Source organism: Thamnophis sirtalis, unplaced genomic scaffold (genome assembly GCF_051295495.1).
Source record: "Thamnophis sirtalis isolate CommonGarterSnake01/CBP01778 unplaced genomic scaffold, rThaSir2_p1.2 scaffold_13, whole genome shotgun sequence".
Lineage (NCBI taxonomy): Eukaryota > Metazoa > Chordata > Lepidosauria > Squamata > Natricidae > Thamnophis > Thamnophis sirtalis.
Window position 1 is genome coordinate 53,208,764 of NW_028261393.1, and position 21,778 is coordinate 53,230,541.

At 44.9% G+C, this 21,778-nt stretch overlaps 2 protein-coding genes and 1 non-coding gene across 5 annotated transcripts; all 3 read left to right on the forward strand.

Annotated features, from left to right (window-relative positions):
- The first annotated feature begins 1,480 nt into the window (after window positions 1-1,480).
- Window positions 1,481-13,640, forward strand: UPF3B (UPF3B regulator of nonsense mediated mRNA decay). 3 transcript variants are annotated; one of them, XM_014066738.2, is made up of 10 exons: window positions 1,481-1,798; window positions 3,366-3,493; window positions 3,655-3,761; window positions 7,158-7,256; window positions 8,166-8,276; window positions 8,498-8,541; window positions 9,454-9,642; window positions 10,729-10,898; window positions 11,920-12,226; window positions 13,199-13,640. In XM_014066738.2, exons 1-10 carry the CDS (start codon window positions 1,640-1,642, stop codon window positions 13,343-13,345), a joined length of 1,461 nt encoding a protein of 486 aa, XP_013922213.2. In that variant the 5' UTR covers window positions 1,481-1,639; the 3' UTR covers window positions 13,346-13,640. The 3 variants fall into 3 exon arrangements, with proteins under 3 accessions (XP_013922213.2, XP_013922212.2, XP_013922214.2); XM_014066737.2 differs by having other exon boundaries at window positions 1,482-1,798; window positions 10,720-10,898; XM_014066739.2 differs by having other exon boundaries at window positions 1,482-1,798; window positions 3,387-3,493; window positions 10,720-10,898.
- Window positions 13,385-20,341, forward strand: RPL39 (ribosomal protein L39). The gene is made up of 4 exons (XM_087727108.1): window positions 13,385-13,576; window positions 16,026-16,232; window positions 18,179-18,282; window positions 20,112-20,341. The coding sequence occupies exons 1-4, from the start codon at window positions 13,385-13,387 to the stop codon at window positions 20,158-20,160; spliced, it is 552 nt and encodes a 183-aa protein (XP_087583234.1). The 3' UTR covers window positions 20,161-20,341.
- On the forward strand, window positions 19,226-19,357 carry LOC148043192 (small nucleolar RNA SNORA69). Its single transcript, XR_015698408.1, has one exon. It is a non-coding gene; the product is annotated as a small nucleolar RNA SNORA69 (small nucleolar RNA).
- Window positions 20,342-21,778: the final 1,437 nt, after the last annotated feature.

Sequence of the window (21,778 nt, forward strand, 5' to 3'; positions counted from 1 at the left end):
AACACAGGGATTAGTTGCACCTCTAGGATCACACAAGTTCTTTGAAGGAAGTCCTAACTTTGAAATCTGGGTCTAACAACCATTTTTTTTAAAAAGAAAAGCTCCCTTCCTGAAAAAGAAGCTGGCAGATATGAGCTCCTTTATCAGGATTTACCCCTTTTTACAAAGATGATGCCATGCCTTTTGGCAACTGGGTTGCTTCCCCCAGAGAAGTTTCCTTCAAACTAACCTTAGGTCCATCTCCACAGACATTTTTCTCTCTCAACCAAGCTTTGTAGTCGTTTGCTGTCTTTATCAATTTTTTATCCTAAAGTTATAAGGCAGACGTCATGGGGAGAACAATAGGGGTGGGAGAAGAGATTTAAAAGAAAAAAAGATAAAAAGATAGTTAGCTGTAAGGCAAAATTGCTATGAAGAGACACTGAATAAATGCCACATATCTTTACTATTCCCAAAATCAGAAACACAAATGACACAATTTCCCCCAAAATTAAAACCTCCCCAATATTTTGAGCTCATGCGCTAAAATAAGCCCACACATACATGTGTATGTAGATAGAGATATGCATGTGTTTATTGTCATAGATCACACATACACACATATTTATACACACACATGCATGTGTATGTATGTGTGTGTGTTTGTGTGTATTGTCAGAGATCACAGACACACACACACACGTTCAGGAGGATGGGGACTGTAGTCCAGAGGAGGATGGGATTTGTAGTCCCAACCCCTCCGCACCGCGTCCACAGCTCCTCACCTTGCCGTTGTTCATATATCGCTGGATGTGGTAAGTGGCGAGCCCCGGGATGATCAGCCCCACGTACATAATAGCCGCCGAGGGAAGAATTTCGTACCACATCCCGACGAAGCCCCGCTTCTATTGAACTTCTGCAGCAAGACGCACCGCGCATGCGCTGCGGCTCCTTCACCCCCAGCCGACACGGCCCGTTCTGACCTTCCAGTCCTCGGGCCCCCAGGATGCACCGCGCGGCGGGCCACTTCCGCTCGCCGTTGCTGTGGCAACGCCGCTCTAACGTCAGAAGGGGGTGCCTTTTTTTTAACAGAAAAAGACGAAGCGTTTTTTAAAAAAAATATAATTATTATCTCTTTTATTCTTTTGGTCGAGGTGTCCATATGAGCTGGAGAGTTATATACATAGAGATGATAATGCCGGTGTAGACCGGGGATATTTTGATAGGGCTTACCACCGGCCTACACCGGAATGACGTGTTACGCGCCGCATCACGTGACGTTTCGCAACGTTCCCCCAGTTCGCGGAGCTGGGCGTGGTCTGCGCGTGACGCATCGGCCCCTTCGCGGGCGGGCGTGGCCTGCGCGTGACGTACAGGCCACTTTGACATCCCTGTAAAAGGAAGGATGGTGGTTGTTTTTCTTCCTCTGCCCCGAAGAGGCGCAAAGCATGCTGGGAAGTGGAGTCTCTGCCGGCCCTGGCCGGTCGCCGTGGCAACGCGCGGCCTGGCGGAGTCGCGCCGCCTGCCTGGTCGTGAGGAGGGCGCTGTGGCGTCGTGGCTTCCCTTCGGCTCTTCCCGCGAGAGGAGCGGGCTGACTCCGAGGCCCAGGAGGCAGGGAGGCCCGCGTACGCTGCCCCGACTGCCCACGGCGGCCACTACCATGAAGGAGGACAAGGAGAACGCCCGGCCGAAGGAGAAGCGCGGAGGGCCCCTCGCTCCCACCGGCCTCGGAGCAGCCATGGCCGGGGCGGACGCCAAGGCGGGCGGGGAGCCTGACCGCCTCGAGAGGCCCAAAGACAAGAAAGAGACGCTCAGTAAGGTGCGCCTGCGGGCCTGGAGGGGAGGGGAGAGAGATTCGGGGGCCCACCCCCACCCGGACCCCCGCGGGAGGGGCTAGGACTACAACTCCCATCACCCCCAGCTCGCTGATGTCGATGGGCGGAGGGGAAAATTTTCGAGATATTCTTTCCTTGTTAAGAGTAACATCTTTGAGGTTGATGTGCTGTTAGGGTTGTTGTCCTCCTTATTAATAATAATGACAAATGATATTAATGATAATTGATAATGCTGTCCTGTATAATAATGTTAAGTGGATAATATAATAATTAGTACCAGCAGTAATAATAGTATTAAAAAGTGATAATAGTCATAATGATGATGATAAGTAATATTATTGATAATAAACAATGTAATAATGATAATACTAGTGTAGTATTGCCTTTATTGTCATTGTACATCATGTATACAACAAAATTGGTTATTATATTGATGATGATTGATGAGGGACACGGTGGCTCAGTGGCTAAGAAGATGAGCTTGTCGATCAGAAAGGTCGACAGTTCGAATCCCTAGTGCTGCATAACGCAGTGAGCTCCTGTTACTTGTCCCAGCTTCTGCCAACCTAGCAGTTTGGAAGCACGTAAAAAATGCAAGTAGAAAAATAGGAAGGTTACAGCCCCCCGTGCGCCTTTGGCGTTGAGTCATGCTGGCCACGTGACCACAGAGACGTCTTCGGACAGCGCTGGCTCTCCGGCTTTGAAATGGAGATGAGCACCGGGAGCTCACTCCATTACGCGGCGCTAGGGATTCAAACCACCAAACTGCTGACTTTTCTGATCAACAAGCTTTTAGCCACCACGTCCCTAACAATAATAATAACAATAGCAGCTGTTATATATAGAGCTGAGGTGGCGCAGTGGTTAAATGCAGCACTGCAGGCTACTTCAGCTGACTGCAGTTCTGCAGTTTGGCTGTTCAAATCTCACCGGCTCAGGGTTGACTCAGCCTTCCATCCTTCCGAGGTGGGTAAAATGAGGACCCGGATTGTTGTTGGGGGCAATATGCTGACTCTGTAAACCACTTAGAGAGGGCTGAAAGCCCTATGAAGCGGTATATAAGTCTAACTGCTATTGCTGTTGCTATATGTTTCTCCTCCCCCCCCCCAGCCTGACATGATATAACTGTTTATGACAATGCTTCAAGCTGCACCCACTTTTAGTGAGCTGAGGATGTCAACATTGCTCCTTGGTGGTCTCTGAGCTTGGTGGTTTTCTTGCAGACATTTCATGACCCGACTATGTAACATCATCAGTGCTGGAAGGGAAGGTTATACATAGGATATAGGTAGATTAAGCTATTAGATCCAGGAAGGATTCCACAGTATCATTCTAAATAAAATGAAAAACACAACACCTCTGTGGACGAATATTTTCATTCGGTGGTATGCTGGCCTCTGAAGTTAATTTTTATTACAAATAATAGGGGAGAGGAAATAATTTTTGAATTAAACTACTTGATAGTTTGCTTTAATGTGTTTGTTTTATTTGTTTTGTTACAAAAATCCGCGTTTTAAAAAAATGCTTTCTGATGTTTCACCTGTCGTAAAGGATGAAACATTTTTCTTCAAGGTAGTGATTCGACGCCTTCCTCCCAGCTTGACCAAGGAACAGCTTGAAGAACATCTCCAGCCGCTGCCAGAGCACGATTATTTTGAATTCTTTTCAAATGACTCTAGGTAAAAAAAAATTTTTAAAAGGGAACTTTTGAACTGTGTTGCACGTAACGATGGCATGTCACGTCCGTCTTTCAGTTTTTACACCCTTCTGTGTTGTGTATAATTATAATCACCACCCAGCAACGTTTTCTTAAACATTGCCATTTTTTGTCCTTCTGCAGTTTGTATCCTCACATGTTTTCCAGAGCATACATCAACTTTAAAAACCAAGAAGACATAGTTCTGTTCAGGGATCGCTTTGATGGTTATGTTTTTATTGATCACAAAGGCAAGTAAGCCTACAATTATCATATCTCTGTTTTTCATATATATAGATATATATATAGATATATTGGCAAACTTTTGTACAATAAATATACTGTAATTCTGGAACCACCTACCGTATATACTCGAGTATAGGCCGACCCGAATATAAGCCGAGGCACCTAATTTTACCACAAAAAACTGGAAAAGTTATTGACTCGAGTATAAGCCTAGGGTGGGAAATGCAGCAGCTACCGATAAATTTCAAAAATAAAAATAGATACCAATAATGCCATTGCCCATTGAATAACATATACAGCCTGCCTGTGCCCATTAAATATACAGTAGCCATTGTAAAAATTTGCTCTGCATAACAAATTATTATCACACAATACCGGTGTATTCAATGAAATACTTCACTCACCTCATGATGCTGATGTCCTGCTGTGATGATGATGTCCCGCCTCCTATGACACACGGCACAGTGATTCCTATCATTGGATCACTGTACCAGAGGAGGTGGGACATCGTTGCAGAGCGGCAGGAGGGGGAGGAAGGGGAATCGTAAGATAGCCCTGCATTACATTAGAACGTGAGGAGGGGGGATGGTGCGGTGCACGCTGCGCGGCAAACTGACACAGAGGGAGGGGAAACTCAGGGGCGCTGGGCCATTCACGAGCGTCACCCAGCGGCATGGCCCCGCCCCTTTTTCTCCTCCATTTCGGGCAAATTTTTCACTGACTCGAGTATAAGCCGAGGCGGCTTTTTTCAGCTCAAAAAGTGGGCTGAAAAACTAGGCTTATACTTGAGTATATACAGTATTTGCTTCCATGCCATAACTGAGTTAAGATTTTTAACATGTAGCTCAGAATGTACACAGTTACACAGCCACGACCTTACTAATCTGACGTGGTAGAGGTTTATTAGCAGGGAAGAGCCCTTAGGACCGTGATGGCAAACTTATGGCATGCGTGCCGGAAGTGGCACGCAGAGCCATCTCTCCGGGCACGCCAGCCGTTGCCTGTTGCTCTTCCAGGTTCCGGCACGCACATGCACCCCAGTCAGCTGGTCTTCGCACATGCGGGACCACTGGAAACCGGAAGCTCCCTGGCACGCATGCGCATACTGGGAAGCTGAGCTTCCGGTTTCCGGTGCATGCATACGTGCCAGAAAGCTGATCTTTGTACACACATGCGTGCCAGAAACCAGAAAACCAAGTGACTGGCGTGCATTCGCATGCCGGAAACTAGAAGCTCAGCTTCCTGGTGCATGCATGTGCAAAGGTGAAATGCCCTTCCGGTTCCGGTGCCCACCCGCACTCAGTGCCAAAAAGGTTAGCCAACACTGCCGTAGGTGTCATTAATACCTCAGTGCTCAGCACAGTTTTTCTGAAACTATTGCATCGGATTTGGTTTCAAATAAGTCATTTTAGAATTGCAGCGTAAACTAAAATTGGATGCTTGGTTGTTTAAAATGTCTGTTCTAATTTGGATTAATTGTACTCTTTGGAACATACAAGCTGCACAAGGGAATATGGATTTTAGGAAGAAGTTTAAGTTGTGCTAACTTCTTATTAGGGATCTGGACTAGCCTAAAATCCCATCTGTTTGGGGACGATTGGTGGAGGGGATTAATAAAGAAGTTTATACAGTCAAATAAGTGCCCCAATTTACCTGCTCGGGATTCTGTATTAGCTTCTTTTGGTTTTAAAGGTAGATAAAGCTGGCTGGCTTTGCCAATCCAGATACATTAAAAAAAAAGGCATCAGTTCAGGAATTTTGTTTTGAGATCCATACTGTATGGTGCTCGTAGCCTTTCTGAACTTAAAACTGTAGAATTGGCATAGTGGAAATATTTTTCCCGGCAATAGTTATGCAATATCAGAAACATTTTAGGGTTTATCATAGATCTTGAAGAAATTATGCTGGGAGAGGCACATCAGCAGCCACTGACTGGTCCTGTAGGATCATGCTACTTTTTATTTATTTATTTATTTTGCTTATTTATCATTTTTCATGCAGCCAAAATTACTTTACAAATCATTTATGTTAGGTTATAGTCATTGTTGTTCAAAAGCATTTTATTCAGTAAGCCCAAACACCCATCTATTATAAATGTATGCGTTTGTATTCTCTCACCACTGGCCTGTATATTATGAAAGCATCATAAAATAATTGGAAACGTGCCGCAGTTTAAAGTTAGCTTGCCCAACGTAATTCCCACCCATCTGAATGTAAACAATCGTGCTCCGTACGGTGCATTTCGGCTAGTTGAAAGAGAATGGTGGACAAGGCCATTCACACAATGAGGAATATCTCGTGTGAAATCATCTTTTATTCAATTTACTTTGTAGCCTTCCATTCACAACCAATTGGCCCAGCGGCCCATTTAAAGTCACAGCAGTTCTGAAGGAACGGTTCCTTAATGCCCAGTTCTCAAAGTGCAACACCCACAGGGTCCTGCGTTCAAAATTCAGCCTTTTGGCATTTCGCACACATGTTCACTTCCTCTGCCTCTCCTCCATTTTTGCCCTTTTGTCACCCTGAACAGTGGCAATCCTTGGGGGCTCCAGAGCCAGCATTGCTGGGACTGAAGAAGAGAGCCAAGGCGTTCATCCAGAAACCCCCAGGCCCAGCCCTGGTTTTGGGAAAGAGTTCCATTTCAAGCCCTGCACCGCAGCTAGTACCCCAGCACAAAGGCTCAGCTGCCCTTGCCACGCTACTGTGCTCCACAGGCCCTGCTACACCCACCCACCCACGCACTCCAGCTGACCTTCACCATCATCTTTCTCCTACCCTGTTCCCCCGAAAATAAGACCTCCCCAGATAATAAGCCCAATTGGGCTATTGAGCTAATGTGTTAAAATAAGCCCTCCCCTAAAACATTTAACCGCATGTGCAGCTGGTCCCCGCCATTTCCTGGGGGAGGAAGGGGGGAACATGCTCCTGCCATCCACTCAGAACGGCCTCACGGAGGCCACTCCTGTAAACCCTAGCTACCATGCCTCTTCTCTTAGTGGCAGCCGCAAAAAGAGCAGAAGGCCCAGCGACTCTGGGGCTGGCAAGTGTGTGCTAGAAACAGAGACAGAACATCTGGTCCTCTCTGGATTAGCTGATCCATGGGCCACAGGCTGAAGTTAAGGAACCTCCTGCGCCTGAAAAATAATAAGACCTCCCTAAGTAAAACCCTGTCTTGTTTTTGGGAAAACATAGTATTGCTGGCAAGGTGTGTCGGGCCTGGCCCTATGCGAGGCAGCTGCCTGTCTGTGCCAGCCCTCCTTCCCAAGGCCACGCGTGCGCACCTCTCTCCAAACCGCACGCTCTGCTTCGGAAATCTGTTCAATGCAACCAACAGCCACTGTTCCCCTTCCTTAACGCAGTTCTTTTGTTTTACAAAAAACGTTATTTGTACGTACAAACAGGTCTCGAATATCCCGCCATCGTGGAATTTGCTCCGTTTCAAAAAGCTGCCAAAAAGAAGAGTAAGAAAAAGGACGCCAAAGCTGGAACCATTGATGATGGTTAGTAGCGATAGTGCTGGGTTGTTCTCTCCCCTTAAAATTTAATTTCAACCAAGGGAGCTTGGGAATTTCTGGTTGCAGTTCCTGTATACAGCCAGGTTCAAGGTGCTACTTGTCACCCATAAAGCCCTTCATGGTAGTGGATCTGGGTACTTGAGAGACCGCCTACTGCCAATCACCTCCACTCGACCTATTAGATCCCATAGACTAGGCCTCCTCCGAGTCCCATCTGCCGGTCAATGTCGACTGGCCACCACGTGGAGGAGAGCCTTCTCGATGGCAGCTCCGACCCTATGGAACGATCTCCCCGTGGAGATTCGTACCCTCACCACCCTCCAGACCTTCCGCACAGCCCTCAAAATCTGGCTATCCCGTCAGGCCTGGGGCTAAAGACTGTAACCCACCCGAATGGTATGAATGTTGTGCTTTTTAATGACGTACTGTCCTACGTGTTAAATGTTTGTTCCCCCCCCTTTTCAAGTTGTAAGCCGCCCTGAGTCCCCCTAGGGAAAAGGGCGGCATATAAATAAACTTCTCAAATCTCAAAATTTCCAGATAAGGGAATTCCTGAGCATGATTATTTGGATTATGTTGGTGTCTAATCTGCTGGAACTCGTCCATCAAGTCTGTGCCCCTTTTATTGTCTGCAACGTTCAGTCTCTTTCTTTAACCAGCAAATAAATAAATATTCTCCTCCTGAATCGTGTGCTGCGTGATCAGGAAAAGAACAATTTTATCATTGAACATGAATGTGGTAATGGAAGTGAGAACATGAAATTGTGTGAACCAAAGACAATAGAGGCCATATATCTAACACCCCTGCAGGCTGGCTGTTATCGCAGGCTTTATAATTTTCAATTTTTTAAAAAAACGTGTATTTATAATCTGTATGTGATGATCGTTCCTTAGATCCAGAATATAAGAAGTTTTTAGAAAGCTACAGTGCTGATGATGAAAAATTAACATCTACTCCCGAGACTTTATTAGAAGAAATAGAGGCCAGAAATAAAGAATTAATAGGTATGTTCTTAATATATTCAACACATCTATAACCGCTGTTCGCCTCACATTAGTGGCAGTTTATCTAATATGGAAAATAAAGTTTCTAAAATCCTCTTTGCAGCCACATTATAGAGACAGATGCCTTACGTGTATTCATTTTGATAATATTTTTGCAGTAATTTCAGTTGATGCCTTTTAAAAATACAAACACCAACACTTTCTTTTTCTTAACTCTTTAGCCAAAAAGACAACTCCTCTGTTGAACTTCCTGAAGAATAAGCAGGTGATGATAATTCCTTAGTTATAACTTATTTATGATCTACTGCTCAGTGTGCACATGTATTTAAAGAAATAATGTCAAACTTTACTCAGTCATGAGTAAATACTAATAATATTGAGCTTTCTAATCTTGTTCTGGGCAGTTATGCTCAAGTTTTCTTTGGATAGAAAATCCACCTCCCCTCCCCCCCCCCAAAAAAATGTTTTGAAATTACCTTTCCTACCCATGTCCTGGTTTAATCCCTCCAAATTTCTCCTTGTGCACGTACTGTGTTTCCCTGAAAATAAGACAGGGTCTTGTTTTCTTTTGACCCCCCCAAAATAAGCACTTGGCCTTATTTTTGGGGAAGTCTTATTATTTTTGAGGTGCAGGAGGCCCCTTAACGTCGGCCCATGGCCCACAGATCAGCTGATCTAGAGAGGACTGGAGGTTCTGTCTCTGCCACTCTTGCCAACCCTAGCATCGCTGGGCCTGCTGCTATTTTTGCAGCCGCCACTAAGGGAAGGGGTCCGGGAGCTAGGGTTTATGGGAGCGGCCTCCACGAGGCCGTTCCACATGGATGGCAGGTGCATGTGGGATGCGTGGGGCATGTTCCCCCCCCCCCATTTCCCCTACCAGGAAATGACAGGGACCGGCTGTGCATGCGTTTAAATATTTTAGGGGAGGGCTTATTTTTGTGGGAGGGCTTATTTTAGCGCATGCGCTCAAAAGCCCGATCGGGCTTCTTATCCAGGGAGGTCTTATTTTCGGGGAAACCGGGTATGTTTTTAAAGAAAGATAATTATTTTAGTGCTTAGATACTTTACTTTGTAACTTAATAATGTTTCTTATTTTAGAAACAAAATACTTGCGATTGAAATCAAGTTAGGTGATGCGTTTGGTTTGGAAAAATGTAACTTTGTGGTTCCTTTGCAGAGGCTTAGAGAAGAGAAACGAGAGGAAAGGCGGAGGCGGGAACTAGAGAGGAAAAGACAAAGGGAAGAAGAAAGAAGGAAGTGGAAAGAAGAAGAAAGAAGAAAGCGAAAAGAAGCTGAAAAAACAAAGAAAGTGGAAAGGTGTCCAGAGAAGGAAAGGGACAAATCAAAGGATGAACCAAAGATTAAGGTATAACTTCTTTCCTGTAGGATAAATAACTTATGAGCACCAGGTGCCTGGTGTATATCTGTAGAATATGATAGCTAATCCAATGTAATTTAGGAGCACAATGGAACTCAGTGGAGAATATCTGAAGTTAAAAGGCTTAAGGTTGTTATACAGATACAGATTAACAGAGTTGGAAGGGACCTTGTAGGTCATCTAGTCCAACCTCCCGCCCAAGCAGGAGACCCTATACCATCCCCGACAAATGACAGCCCAGTCTCTTCTTGAAAGCCTCCAGCGATGAAGCTCCCACAACTTCCGACCGCAACGTCTGTTCCATCGGTTGATCACTCTCACTCAGAAAATTCCTCCTTGTTTCTAGGTTGAATCTCTCCTCAATCACTTTCCATCCATTATTCCTTCTCTGGACTTCAGATGCCTTGGATAATAGCTCGACCCCCTCCTCTCTGTGGCAGTCCCTCATATATTGGAAGACTGCTATCATGTCTCCCCTGGTCCTTCTCTCCACTAGATTAGCCTGGCCCAGTTCCTGTAACCATTACATTTAAGTCCTTTGTAATTCATAGATAAGGAAATGTCATTAAGATAGCTGTACCACATAGTGCAGAGCACTATCTGATATATATTTTTTATTTAGAGTAGGATCCACTCTTGATTATAGCAACTAGGTTGGCACCCAGTGCTAAATTTTAGTCTGTTCTGTTGAGTTTTGGCTTAACGCGATCCATTAGCCAGTCTTTCCAGATGATTTTGCAAAAAAGGATAAAGGAAGCCGTAGTTTAGCACAGCGTATGCGTCCAGCCATTTCCTTGTGGACATAACTAATTTAGAAGATGAGTATGAAGTGGCTCAGTCAAAGCCTTAAACCCCTTCACACTGCTTTAACCAGAGGGGAAAAAATGCAAGAATTACACCTTCAATTGTTTTAAGACCTCATGTCTGTCTGTGAGGAAGAACAATCTATTATGGAAATAATTGATCATGTTCTATTTAATCCTGTCAGTAGTTTGTCAAATTGCTAGCCTAGCTTAGCATAGAGAATCCATCTAGTAAGGAGGACTAAATTTGTTTTTTTCCTAGCTACTTAAGAAGCCAGAAAGGGATGAAAGAGATTTTGAAAAAAAGGAAAAGGCCAAGAGACTGGAGAAAGAGAATCTGAGGGAAGACAAGATCGCCAGCCCAATTGGCAGCGTGCCAGCCAAGCGCTCTGATGGTGAAGTTAAAGAGGAAAAGACCAAAAAACCCATCTACCCACTGCAGTACGTATCCTTGTTTCTCAGACCATGCTGGTTATTTTGGTGCCTCCCCCCCCCCCCCCCCAAAAAAAAATTCACCTTATGGAGTTCATACTAAAATGTAACCACTGTTTGATCTACCTCACCAAAGTAACTTTGAAGATTGTCAATTTACTTTAGAGTGTCTATGGAGATTCTCAGTCACCCATATCACGGCTATCCCAATAAATATAAATCCTTCCATTCCCCACCTTCCAGTCAGAGCTGAAGAAGCTTCTTGGATGAGAAAAGAAGCATCTTCAAAGAAAAAACAAGAAAGTCCAGGTGCCTCTTGAAAAAAAGCACCTTTGGGTTAACTTACTGTGTGAACTATAAATTCCAGAACGTGAACTCTGGATAGGAAATACATAATAAGCATACACCATTTTTCAGTACTTTAATACTGTCAACTTGTAAAGCATCCCTGGCCTGCTCTCGAGTTGCCATAGGCAGGGTGGGGGAGAACTGACTGAGCAGCTCAGCAGCCACAATCAGAAGCACATTCCACGGATACCTTTCTTAAGGCTGTATCCCAGGTTACCAGAGCCAGCCGGAGAAGCATGTTTTCTACAGCCCACGAAAGTACTCCTATTGGAGAATGTGATTTATGACACACCCTGGGAGGAGGGGGAAACAGGGTCATAGTTGGGTCGTAAATTATGTGCGGCAGAGCTGACTTCACTTCAGTACTGCTGACATGTTGCTCCTAATAAATAACTGGCTTTCTTTTGAAACTTGGTTCGAGGCTCAGGAGTTAATTAGGGCATTCATTGGAACCCTGACATCTACGCTGAGGAGTAGAGCTGTATAAAACGTGAAACTTTCAATTTCTAATGTCTTTTTGTGTTATTCATATACACGATCAAGGAATCTGTTGCAAGACCCTTTTTTTTAAATAAAATAAAAAAGAAATATTCCGTTGGGAATTGCGTTCAAAATACAGGCTGTTCAACGAACAAACGAGGAGGAGGCTGCCCCTCTTAATCCTCTATGTCTTTGCGTTCAGGTTCGAAGACGAGTGCGGGAAAGACTATCGAGAGAGAGAATACGACCGGGATAGAGACTACGAGAGAATTCAGCGGGATAAACTCCGGCGTCAAGAGGAAGACCGGCGGCGGCAGAAAGAACGCTTCGAGAAAGAGAAAGTGTTCCGGAGGAAAGAGGACGACGTGAAAAGGGAACGCGACTCCTTGCGAGAAAAAGGGAAAAGAGCTGACTTCATGGAGTACGTGGGCAACCCAGAGAAAACAGAGAAGGGGACCAAGGAGGACAAAAGGGACGATTTGGCCAAGAAAGACCGGATTCGGAACAAGGTGCTTGTCCTAGTTTTTTTTTTTTAATGTACCATATCTTTGGAGTATAAGACACACACACACCCTTAAAAAAGGGTGAACATTTGGGTGCGTCTTATACACCGAATGTAGCCCCACCCGCCTGCCGGCCCCCACCCTTTGGTCTCTGCCTCCCAGCAGTTTGCCTCCTTGCAGCCAACGGCTTTAGCACAGCCTGATTAACATAAGCAGCTGATTGTCGGTTGGATCGGCCTCCCGACCGTCAGCTGTTTCAGGCTGCGTGATTGCCATAGCCTATTGCTGCTTCCATGCACCCCATTTTCCGCCAATTTTGATCCCCGCCGCTGCAAGTAGGCAAATTGCTGGGAGACAGAGGCAGGGTTTTTTCCCCCCTTCTGCTAATCAGGCTATGCTGAAACTGAAACTGGCTGTTTGCTGCAAGGAGGCTGCAAATTGCTGGGAGGAAGATTTCCCCGCCCCTTGTTTTCCTCCCCAAAAGCTAGGTGCGTCTTATACTTTGGAGCATCTTATACTCTGAAAAATATGGTATTTATTCAATTTCTTTAGCCGCCTGTCTCAGAGGCTGCCCAGAAGCCTCCAAAGGAGGAGAGGTTGCAGCCCCTCCCTACTCCGAAGATTGACATCGCTCCCTCCTCTGGAAATCACAGATTAAAGGGGAGGAGTTGGGTCAATCAACCCCTCAGCTGCTAGGGACCCCAGCCCCATTTGGCTGGGAGGGGAGGGGGCAAAGCCTTGCTCAGAGTCACCCCTTCCTGATCCTGCCTCTCTTAAGAAGGAGGGCTAAGGTCCAGCGGGGTAACGAGGATGCCTAAAATGGAGAAAGTGCACCAAAAGTCTCCATTATTTCATTTGGGGGAATAAGGGAAAGAGTAGAGCAGGGTCTCCAAACTCAGCCACTTTAGGACTTGTAGACTTCAACTCCCAGAATTCCCCAGCCAGCCATCCAGTCCAGCATTCTTCTTGTCGTTTCAGGACCGACCAGCCATGCAGCTCTACCAACCCGGAGCCCGGAGCCGAAGCCGTTTATCCGCGTACGACGAAAGCTCCCCCAAGTCATGCGACCAAGGAGCAGATAAAAATCCGGAGCTTGAGGCTAGTAACTTGAAAGAAGAAGTGTGACGGCTTCACCTGCACTCACGAAACTAGCAGCCAAAGAGGATGAACTGTACAGTCCAGAAGTGCCTTGGGGAAGAGGAGGAGGAGGAGGAGGAAGAGAGCAGAGAAAACTATGCTTTGGGATGTATCTGGTTTCCAAGCCATGTGCAGAGTCAAAACCCAACCTTGTGTTCGGCCGACGCATTTGCCATTAAGAGACCGCAGCAGCAGCAGCAGCAGCCTCAGAAAAGGACGGTGGGCTCCCCGCAGCCCAGTACCAAGCGCTGTCTTTGAAATAATAAAAGCCACCAAAACAGTGTCTTGCCCTTCAGATCCAGTCCTTGGGATCCGCACCAGGGTTTCATTGAGGTTGGATCACGGCCGTCCCAGAATTCCGCATGATTGACTGCAGCGGGAGCAAAAACGCTGTCATAAACGTTAAGTCGCGCGCGAGAGAGCCAATCTTTTTCTTTTTCTTTTTGCGCTTCTAACAAAAACTATTCCCCCCACCCCCCCGAGAGGGTAGCTTTGCGTTTTCTGTGCTTCGCGGGAGGTTTCGTGCAGCCTGAACGAAAGTGCTGACATTAGACACGGATTTTTTTAAAATAATAATAATATGCAGCTTTTTGTTTTAAAGGCAGCCGTACCCATCTTTAATTTACCCTCCGCTTTTCTGAACGCCACCTAAGAAAACGTTTTCTTTCTGTTTCGGTTCAGAACTTTCTTCTTCAGTGCAGTAAGGCAGCCATCCCAGCCTTTCCCCGTCCGTTTCTCTCGGATTGCTTTTCCTGGCTCTGCAGGGAATCTGGGGAGAATGGGATGGACGGGGGGGGGGGGGGGGAGACTGTGGAAGAGCTCCCAGCAACAGACAGGGGTTTTCTTTTATGCTAATCCAACACAGTCATTTTATATTTAATAAAACCCTGTCCATTTATACATGTTTAAAGTATCGTTTTGTGTTCTGACCCCCCCCCCCCCTTGTCCCACACTAAAGCACACCGAGACAAAAATACTGCAAGGATTTATTAACACACAGCTTGGCAGCAATCCAGCACAGTCCAGGCCTTGGCAGCAATCCCGCACAGACTAACACCTTGGCAGCAATCCAGCCTGCCAAGCTAGCCACGAGAGTTCTCCAACTTTAGTGAATACGTTGACTCCTGCAAAGGGCGTCTGCACAATCATTCCTTTTATAGTCTTGAGAGGAGCCTAATTACCACCAGCTGAGTGCAATCATCTCCTGTAACTGCGTAACTGCTTCTTACGCCTATTAGCTCTTCATTGCCGGGCATCCAGGACCAACTCCCTTGGCTCCTCCCCACTGCTCCAATGCATGACGTCGGGATCACACTCCCTTGTCTCCTCCCCACTGGTCCAAGGCTCAGGCGCCTCCTGGTGGCCAACCAGCCTCTCTGCGCCCTGCTCGGAGTCGGCACCCTGTCCAGGGTCCTCCAGAGCCAACTCATAGGGCCCCTCGCTGTCGGAGTCTGGTGGCAGCTCCAACGGCTCCTGCTGGGCCACAACAGTTTTGTATGTCATGACTTGAGGAAAGTGCAGTCAAACATAGAAGGTGCATATATGCGTCCCAGCATAATGATGTGGTCTGGATCAGAAGTTTAAGTCTTCTGAGCTTTTGGACTCCTGCTAGAGCCCATCCTCAGGGATGTGTGCTTTGGGCTATTCCAGGCTTCGTATTTATGTGGTGGCTTCCTATTGGTTGATTGGTGTGTTGATGGCCGGCGATTGGCTGTCGTTTTCCTCGCGCTGCCAAGTCCTCGTCTCCTAAGTACTTGATAGGCTGGTGGTATATCAGCACACCTCTTAACTGACCAGGGGCCGGTTTCCCAGGCTTCACTCACTTCCCTGGCTGTTTTTGTCCCTTGTCGTCCAACAATCTTAGTAGCTGCAAAATTGAAGTAAGCATGTTAGTTGCAAAGTACAGTCTGTTTTTCTCTGGAAATGGTTTGGCTGGCGCTGAATGCTTTTTAACAGGCAGTATCAGGAATTAAATAGTGGAGGGGGGGAGCTTCTCCTGGGAAACTATGTGGCTATATATTCCATCAGACTTGACATAGAACAGGATTGCCAGCTCAAGAATGATTTTACAAACCCAAAAATAAATAAAAGTATTTTTTTTTTAAATCTGCAGATCATTTGGTTGCTTGGGAAAAAGCTAGCAGCTTTCTCCAGCGAATGACCTTCAAATCCGTTGGATCTCCAGGCAGCATCTGTCTGGCTGTTGCAGCCAAAGCACACTTGGGAATAAACGAGAAATGATCCTTTTTTATATAATTTTTTTTTTAATGGGAACTAACAAGAGAACAGAAACAGCGAAAACTTGCTCAAGCAGAGACCTACTTCAAATTGCCTGCCTAATTGTCATGCCAACAAAAAAAGGCTTAATTCGCCATTAAGGTTTGATCGCATGCCTTTGATCATATGATCAGTGACCATATAAATATGGTACATAAACAAAATCCCTGGGGAATTTTAGGAATCAGCCTGCAAAACCTTCAATTTGCAAAATCAGAAACCAATGAATTATTGCATGGTAGCAAATACAACTGATGAGCACATCCACACCGGCAGTAGGAACACTGAATAAGATAAAACAAAAATCCATGAACACGCCAGGATCACACTTCAATTCAATACGTTTTTTTACTATTATTTGTTTTGTTTTGAAATCCTGCAGTAAACCGTTTTTGACCTTCGCGGCTTTACCTGCGTGAAAATCTTGCAATACCACCTGGAGACGCCGAGCGGGCGGCGCTTTCGCCACCGAGTCGACTTTCTAGCCTTCACAGGAAACCCCCCTCGACTGCTTTTTCCCGTCATCCCGCGCGCCGCTTCCCTTTGCCTTTCTCTTCGTCTGCTGCCGTTGTATAGCCGGTGGCCGCGTCGGACGATGGTGAGTCTATCCGTCGCAATCCTCCTTCGGAGAGTTGTTTGGGAACCCGTTTCCCCGGGCCGGTTCTTTCGGAGGGCCTCCCGCGAAAAGCCCCCAGTTCAATTTGGGAAATTGGGAACCGTCGATAAAAGCTTGGGCGGGGGGGCTGCCCGGTTAGGGCCTGCCCGCCACTTGAATGGGGGACTTGTTTGTAGGCCTCTCTTTAACCATAGAGTTGCCCTTCTCGGTGGAAAAGGCGATTCGAAGCGCATTAAAGGAAAGGACTAGATGGGATTTAATAGATCCGAGTAAAGGTTGGCTGGATTCCGCCCCCCGACCCAATTTTACCTATAAAGAGCCAGTTTGTTGTCGCAGAGATGATGCTGGCTTAGAAATGGGGGGGGGGGTGTCCAAACTTGGCAACTTTTATGATTTGAGGACTCCCAGAATAGATAAATTGCTGGCTGGGGAATTCTGGGAGTTGAAGTCCACAAGTCTTCTATTTGCCAGATGTGGCGCTCAGAAGAAGACATTGAGTTTTGCCAAAAAAGGTTCTGAGTTCTCAGATAAACAATCTATAAATAGATTGGATTTGGGAGTCCAATTGGGTTAGACTAGAAGACCTCCAAGGTCCCTTCCAACTCTATTCTGAGTCCTTCTGGCTATGAGTTTTAGTCCTCCTTTAGCTATGAAAACTGGGTGATTTGAGGTCAGTACCTCTCCCCCCCTCTCCCTTCTCTCTCTCCAACCCACCTCACAGGGTTGTTGTGGAGAAAAAAATGGGCACGCAGGCAGGCGCATTAGATATGTTCCTTGAGTGAAGTATTTTAAAAGGGGAGTTAAAATATCAATATCGTCTTGCAAAAGTGTGGAATCCCTTTTCTGTTGCCACCTGCAGCTTGTGCATCTCAGCAGGCTGAAATCCGTAGGGTTAGGCTTGGCGCGTTCATGTTGCTGTGAAACGCAGTGGCGAAGTGTGTTTTCTGTGGCACATTTTAGTGCCAAGCAATTATTTCATTTGTTTGTTTATTAGAATTTGTCCAAACAAAAATGAGAACAAGAATAAAAGGGGGAAAAAATTACAATGACGGGGCTGATAGGCATATTAGTGCTCTTATGCATGCCCCCTTTACTAATAATGTTGGCACTTTTAAAAGACTGGAGTAACCATTAAGTAAATGGCAGTTAGAAATATAAGTTCGAATTTATATTTCTAAGTAACTCGGAGGTAATTTGTTTATTAGTTGGTTTAGGTATCTTGTGTGTGTATCGCCCACTCTCAGAAATAATAAAAACCTGAACAACGTTTTGTTTTGCTGCTTCTTTGATGTTTCAGTGTGTATGGAGGGAGACCAGACTTCCCTGTGGGGGAAACCTGTTTGCCCAGTTCATTTTCCTTTTGCCCAGTTCATTTTCCTCTTTCAGCTGGGAATCTACTTCTACTCGCTGTTGTGCATAATCCAGCCACGTAGCCGCAGTTTAGATGGGCTGCAACTAAATAGGTTTTGCTCCTAAGTGTGCCAGCAATTCACAGGATCATGAGTTGGAAAAGGACAGAGTGGTGCGGTGGCCTAGAGGGGGAGCTCTCGCCTCACAATCAGGAGGCTGTGAGTTCGATCCTAGGAAGGAGGCAGATCTTTCTCTGGCACAAAGAGAATATATCTGCTTAATATAACTCCGCATCGGCAACAGGAAGGACAGCTGGCCAGTCAGCACTGAGCTCCATTCAGTTGCCCAGATTACCCCGCAAGGGATTGTGAGGTCGTTAAAAGAAGATGATGAGTTGGCAAGAGATCTTGGAGATCCACTTCCTTGCCCAATAGAGGAATCCCCTTCATTTGCACCCACAAAAAAAAAAAGCGTCCATCACCTCCCAAGGCAATCAGACATTGTTGGAAGCCTCTGTTAATGTTTTTGAACATTTATCTTGGCCACCACTTAAATTGTTTTCGATGTTCCTTCTCCAGTCGTCCCACAAGACTTTCAAAATCAAGCGGTTCCTCGCTAAGAAGCAGAAGCAGAACCGACCCATTCCACAGTGGATTCGCATGAAAACCGGCAATAAGATCAGGTAAAGCTCTCGCGAGGGCAGACTTCGGATCCCTTTTATAGTTGCCTTCCCACTGTCAGATCCCACCAGCGATTTCGTTGGGATTTTTATATTTTGGAAGACAACTGGGCTCGAGCTCAGGTGCATCCTTCTTTTAAATCAGCCCCCCCTCCAACTCTTCAGCCCCTTCATGAACCTTCAGGTGGTTCGTTGTCCCCCAAATATTAATTATGTGACAAATTTAACCAATTCTATTTGACCAATTCTGCTACAAATAATAACATTAAGCTGACTTTGCCTGAGCCCATGTTTACAACTGGCCTAACTACATTATAAAGGGACACGGTGGCTTCAGATGCTGAGCTTGTCGATCAGAAAGGTTGGCGGTTCGAATCCCTTGCGCTGCGTAACGGAGTGAGCTCCCGTTATTTGTCCCAGCTTCTGCCAACCTAGCAGTTTGAAAGCATGCAAAAAATGCAAGTAGAAAAATAGGAACCACCTTTGGTAGGAAGGTTACAGTGTTCCGTGCGCCTTCGGCGTTGAGTCATGCCGGCCACATGACCACGGAGACATCTTCGGGCAGCGCTGGCTCTTCGGCTTTGAAACAGAGATGAGCACAGCCCCCTAGTGTCGCGAACAACTAGCACAAATGCGGAGGGAACCTTTACCATTACCTATTAACTGTATTATGCTCATGTGCCTCAGAGTATCAAACCGACCTTCTAATAAATAATCTTATCTATTTTTCCCCCATTTCATCATCTGTTCTGTTTTCCCGATTTTCCTTGCTACACTCTTCTCATCCTTCTGCTTCTTTTCACATAAACACCCTTCTCTGTGCAAAACGAAACACATTTTGACATTTGTGTTCATCCAGTATTTATTTTCTCTCTGGCCCTGAAGTTTTGAAATCTGTTCCCAGGACACAGGAGCGAAGATTACATTCTTAAAAGAAAAATTAATTGAAGCAGGTGGCAATTGCAGGGTTCCTTTATATGGAAACACTGCCATAATCCTGCTGAGAGCAATTCTGTTACATAGGATTTGATTTCTCCTCCATCCTGGTGAAATTAACCTCCTTTTAACAGTGACAAGCGTTATGAGGAAAACACAGAACGGTTTTCATCTCCTCTCAAATGTAACTTTTGGAGTAACATCTAAGAAAGGTTTTTCTGTGATGTAACCCGTGAGAATTTAATTTATTGATTGCTTTATCTGTCAGGGGCCGCTCCAGCCTCTTAACAAAGTTTGTAGATAATACAGCACAAATTTAAAAAAATCTACATGTTGAAAAAAAAGAATTGTTGGAGGAGGTAACTGAATAATTGGGAAGCCTCTTAAATGCGCATCTTCACCACTAAAGGAAATTAGTATATAGATATTTTTTTAAAGCAATCATCTGGATCTATCTGTTTGGATAAATCACTGAATTTTAATCTAAAAGGCTGATTAGCTGATCTGGTCAACTCAAGTTGGATGATTGCCTAGTAACATCCCCCCTCTTAATGCTTTAATTCTGGGCTTAATTTTTTTAGGGGGTGGGGGACATTTTGGGATGCAGTCCTTGCAATGGGCTCTGTCCCTGTGCTTCCATTTCATAAGGACTTTTATAAAAGCAGATTGTGTTGAAAAATGAACACAAGAGGGGTTTTTTTGTGCGCATTTAAATGAGGAAAGGGGTTTACCAATTGACGTGGGAAAACTATTCTCCTTCTGCTTTCTAAAGGAGACCCTCCAGATTAAAGCCCCTAGTTTAACTGCTTGCTGTTGGCTTCTTTGCAATTCAGGTTTTAGTCGGTTAGATGCTCCGAGCTGTGTCTCGCTTACTAATTGTGGTTCTTTTGTTCCAGATACAATTCCAAAAGGCGTCATTGGAGAAGGACCAAGCTGGGCCTGTAAAAGGGAACCAGCTGCAAACCACACCATGTCCGTCTTGACAGCCATCCTCTTGTGCCCCAGGACGGCTCCCTTCTTAACAAAGCCGTATTTTCAAGACTGAATCTCTGTATTTTTTCTCCTCCTTTCACATTTTTATTTCCGCAAAGAGGTTCCCAAAGGAATTAAAACCAAATAATCTGGGGTTTTTTTTGTGTGTGTACGTGTTTTGTGTTAACTCTCAGGGTAGCTACGTTGGCTGAATTCTTGCTGCCAGAAGAGAGAGATGTCCATTCATAATCAGGAGAATAGTTCATTTCAAATTCCACTTAGTCCTTTTTTTTTAATTACTTTTTTTTAAAATATACTTTTTTATTTTCCATTTTCATTAAGTACAAGTACTTAATACTTGTATTAAGTAGTAATTACATCAATTCCTCTTGTCATCAACGCCCAGAAAGATAAAAATCCATTATTAGCTCTTCTGCTCTCCATACACCTCTTTCTTCTACCTCTCTCCTACCTCCTTTCTTCCCTCCATCATCCTTTCCTACTCTACTTCCCCTTCTTTTCTCCTCCTCCTCTCTCTTCATTCCACTCCTCCTTATCCTCCTCATCTTCCCCCCCTTACCTCTCTCTTATCCCTCTCTTCCCATCTTTCTTCTCTCCTCTGTTTCCCACTCTTCCTCTCATTGGTGTATTTCAGCTTCTGAGCAAACTCCATTCTATGTTGATGGTATTTATGCTTCCATGTCAATATACTTAACATATCTTAATTTTAAAGAAAAAATAAGAGAAAACAGTATACATGTGCAATCATATTACATTAAGATCTAACACCCCTCGTCAAGCCTAATATACCCCCCAACCCCCACCAGCCTTCCCCACCCTCCCGACTTCCCAGCACCCATACACAGTATAAATCTTTAACAAAAACAGTCTAAAATATATTTGAAAAAAGAATAAAAAATTGATAACATCTTTACATTGAGCTTAGCTCCTCCTTGCTAGGCTAACTTAAAACAATTTATATCATTCCTGATCTTAATCATAAGCTATCTGGAATTTCTTAGTCCCATATTTATTTTGTATATAATCGATCCATTTTTTCCAGTCTCATTTATATCTCTCGTTTGAATGATCCACTTAGTCCTAAAGGGAAGCGTTGTCAGAATAGAAAAGACTGTAGCTGCCCGAATCACTAGCCTGAAACAAGCAAGCAGGAAACCATGATGCCAAACAAATAATGTGAGAATATTTGTCAACTGTCCAGAGTCGTTTGCTGAGATGGGCAGTCATAGAAATCAAATAAATTTCAGTTTGGGAATAACATTGTTTCAAAGTGATGGTGGGATTAACTAAGAAAACTCTAGCCAGAAACCGAGGAAGGGAAAAATAACGTAAATATAATTTTTATACAGTCTGCAAGCTGTTAACGGGAGGCAAAAATTGTTTTTGCGGTGTTTAATGAAAGAAAATGCTGCTTAATTGCAGTTTCTTTAAACTTAATGCCCGTTTAACCAGAATCCTTAATGAAGCTGTTATGAAATAATTTCCTGAAGAGTTGCATTTAATAGGGATTCACCATATCAACAAAGCAATAATTTACAAAATACCAGAATTATAAGAAAGTACCAGGCAA